The 4,038-nt window shown below is 37.9% G+C and overlaps 1 protein-coding gene across 1 annotated transcript; it reads left to right on the top strand.

Annotated features, from left to right (window-relative positions):
- The first annotated feature begins 744 nt into the window (after positions 1-744).
- On the top strand, positions 745-3,811 carry LOC133925355 (ras-related protein RABC1-like). Its single transcript, XM_062371301.1, has 6 exons — positions 745-1,041; positions 1,126-1,194; positions 2,216-2,281; positions 2,701-2,822; positions 2,977-3,105; positions 3,493-3,811. The coding sequence occupies exons 1-6, from the start codon at positions 894-896 to the stop codon at positions 3,598-3,600; spliced, it is 642 nt and encodes a 213-aa protein (XP_062227285.1). The 5' UTR covers positions 745-893; the 3' UTR covers positions 3,601-3,811.
- The last annotated feature ends 227 nt before the right edge of the window (positions 3,812-4,038 follow it).

Below are 4,038 nucleotides of genomic sequence, written 5' to 3'. Positions count from 1 at the left end.
TACATATGTCTATACATATACATGTATATCTTTATATATACACCTGTATATACATACATACATACATACATACGTACGTAGAGCTTACTGCTACAGTAGCAGCGGCGAGCTCGTCGGTTCTATCACAGTTAGTAGATAGTATTGATTGATGAGTCACTGTTTCTTGAAATGTAATGTAATGCAGCCCATGTACTTGCTCCTAAATTTGTACTCAGTCAGTTGGCTAGCCATTTGGTTTATGAAATGAGAAAGTGTCCTTGTTTTTCTTAAAAAAGATTACAAGATAGAATAATAACCAATTGCACCCCTTAATAGAAAAGAGAAAATAAGAAGACTCCGCATCTCTCTCGTGTTCCTTTGATTTTTTATAATTTTTAAATAAAAAATTGCAAATATATGCAACAGTTTTGAAAATATATATATTAGATTTATATTGCATGTTTGAAGGGTGACATACCACCTCTAGCGAGCAACAGGTTTAAAAATAAAAAAATATTATTTTCAATACTCTCAACATTTAAAATACTATCGAAATGATCATGAATTTTTTTAATAAAATTATGTGGTGTAAATAATACTATCATCTAGATTAAAAAATATTTCAAATAAAAATATGATTTTCTATTTCGATGATATTTTTAATTTTAAGAATATTGAAACACAATATTTTCTAGATTTGCAGTTTTTCAAAAGGATCACATATATTTACATTTTTTATAAAAAATAAAAACATAAAAAAGTTCTGTTCCCTTTCCCTTTTGGCATCTCTTCACTTCTCGTGCCCGCAACCCAAGGAAAGCCAAAGCAAAGCAAACCCTAGATCTCGTCTCGCCATCCCGGAGCTGCGATCCGATCCGATCCGACCCCGCGCAAGCGCTAGAGGGGGGAGCGTCATGGATTCGTCATCGTCGTCGTCGTCAAGCCAGCCCGAGTTCGACTACCTCTTCAAGCTTCTGCTCATCGGCGACTCGGGCGTCGGCAAGAGCAGCCTTCTCCTCCGCTTCACCGCAGACTCCTTCGAGGACCTCTCCCCCACCATAGGTAACCTTACACTACCACTTCGATCCCATCCGCCGATCCGCCTCCATCTCCTTCCTACTAATCCTGCCCTTCTCCATCCTTCAGGTGTTGACTTCAAGGTAAAGATGGTTAACATTGCTGGCAAAAAACTCAAGCTCGCCATCTGGGATACAGGTAACACACCTAGTGATTCATGTCTCTTCTCTTGTACAAGGAGGGATACCTTTTTTTTTTTCAGATAAAATGTTTTGCCTTTTAAACTTACTGAAATGTAGCAATATTTGTGCTCAATGCGGTTGGAAAATGTAAATCCATCTTATTTTACAACATTAGATGCCAATTATAAACAAGCTTAATGTGTCCATCCGTAGAATATATTCACCCCTTAGTTGCATGCTGTATTCGTTCTTGGGTTTGGCCTCGCATACTGCTATACTGTTCCATTTGTTTTATTTTTTACGGATGCATAATTATTTTCCTAGTATGACTAGTTAATTTGGGATGAATTTGGAAAAGTACAATACAGCTAATACTTGAATTTGTGTCTGGTTGCAACTTTTGTTTGTGGTACTGGTATATCAATGTGTAAGATATGAACTCACGTGATTGATTTGCATAATAGTACAAAATAATCATCTAAGTCTCCCCCTCTTCTTTTTTGGTTTAAGACCAAAGGCATTGGCCCAGCTTTTTATAGAAAACAAACAGAAGAAAGGTACGCTGGGGTTACCAGCTTACTGAGAATATGCTCAAAATCATAGCTCAATGCTCACGCCAAAACAAGCTAAAGCCATGCGAGAGTCATCAAGTCTAACTCTGAACCATCTTCTACCACTAACCAAAACATAACTGAAATAAACTTGACATAGTTGCAACAACTGTAGCAAAATAGACATAGATTGCATCATCCCACGCCAGCTGGTAGCCTTGCATTGTTCCTTGGATGCATCCTAGCCAACTGATTCTTCACGCACTCCACCATCTTCTCCAACTGCAGGTGATCCTCATCATCTGCAGTTGCTTACAGACTAATGTCATTTATGCAGCGATGGAAGGCTCTACAAACTAATCCATAAGGCATTGTTATACCTTATTCTGAGTTTATCCATCTTTTTCTTAACAGCTGGTACATCTTTTTAATATGCGTAATTCCACGATTCTGTCATTGAGTATCTAGTTTGTTATCTGTATGCAGCTGGACAGGAGAGATTTAGGACCTTGACCAGCTCATACTACAGAGGAGCACAGGGGATCATCATGGGTAATTATTTTCGACCACTGTTCTGGGAATGTGTACTTTTGTTTGCACTGTTGAAGAAATCTTTACTGCATTTTATCTTCTTCTCTCCTTGCTGTCATACATCAAATCAATTTCCTGTCACATCGACGAGGAAAGTCATGTCTTTAAATGAAGTTCGAGTCTCAACATCACAAGGGACAATTTTCAGTTAATTTTGCATTCAATTTTCTACTAGCTGCACTCTAGCTAATAATAGTTGTGTTTACTTTAAATGATTAAATAGGGGGGTTTATCTTCTGGAAATAAATTAACTCTATTTATGCATATACTACACTGATATCTGATGTTGTGCACAGTTACCCTTTTTTTTCGTGTGCGTTGTCTGGTTCTATTGAATTCTTGCATGGAGATGCATTTTAATTAACTCATTAAATTTCCAGTTTATGACGTCACTCGACGAGAAACGTTTACCAATCTTTCTGATATATGGGCAAAGGAAATTGACCTCTACTCAACCAACCAAGATTGTATAAAGATGCTTGTTGGAAACAAAGTAGACAAGGTACTTCTATGCATCAATTTTGCATTTTGTCAACTCCGGTCACACATGTTTTGTTTTCTTTCTAATGGCACAGCTATGCTGCTTAGGTTTCTTTTGCGTATCCCTTTCATCCTTTTACTGCACTATAGCTAATTGTAGATGCTCTTTTTGGCAGGAAAGCGAGAGAGCTGTCACAAAAAAGGAGGGAATCGAATTTGCCAGGGAATACGGATGTTTATTTCTAGAATGCAGCGCAAAAACAAAAGTAAATGTAGAACAGTGCTTTGAGGAGCTTGTCCTAAAGGTATGTAATTGGTGAAGACATTTAGCTTTTGTTATGTTGTTTCTGCATCCAGTATGCTTTATTATTCACAACGTGCTGAACTGCAAATTTGTTAGGCCTCCAGCTACCTTTGAAACCAATACACGGTTTATGTTCATCAAATGCCAGATTGAAGTATCAGAGCATGTTTGTTCATTCTTGACAGTGGGCTTGCAATGTCTGTTTAGCCTTATTTTTAATTGAAAACAATTTGCTTTTAGTCTGTCGCCAAACCCTCATGCATATTATATACACATTGCGATATGAAATAGAGAAATGTGCATAGTGCTTATTTAGCATAATTTTATACATTTGTTTCCTTCTAGAGATGTCTTGTAGTTATTGAAACGTCTTGTATGCACGTTGCAGATATTAGACACGCCAAGCCTCCTTGCCGATGCTTCGTCAGGGGCCAAGAAAAATATCTTCAAGCAGAAGCCGCCGGAAGCTGACGCTGCTGCAAGCAGCTGCTGTTAACATGTTTGTCACGCTAATCCGGGCTCTCTCATGGATGATTATATCTTTATTGCATAAAGTGATAAGCTTGTTGTCAATTTATTTGCTTTTGGTCCTGTATATTGCCATGTTGAAATTTACCGCCTTTATATCATGCGTACACATAACAGCCTCAGCAGCTATATAATGTTTTAAGGTAACGTTACTTGACAATACGAATGCCTGTTTCTCATGTTGAAAATTATCTGCCTTAAGGGAGAACATCCAATGTGTCTCTCGTTTGTTTATGTGACAGGGGTGTTTGCTTTTTATATGTGATCTGTTAGTGAGGCGTTTTCACATTTGCTGAAAAGATCTGAAGGCTACTGTGGATTTGTAATCGAGGTGCAGTGTGCTTCAGATTCGCTGTAATTGCGATGAGCTGCAGTCTGCTGAAACTAATATTGCTCACAACCAAGG

The sequence above is a fragment of the Phragmites australis genome, chromosome 7 (assembly GCF_958298935.1).
Source record: "Phragmites australis chromosome 7, lpPhrAust1.1, whole genome shotgun sequence".
NCBI classification, from domain to species: Eukaryota; Viridiplantae; Streptophyta; class Magnoliopsida; order Poales; family Poaceae; genus Phragmites; species Phragmites australis.
Note: the sequence above shows the minus strand (reverse complement) of the source record. Positions and strands in the feature narration are given on the sequence as shown.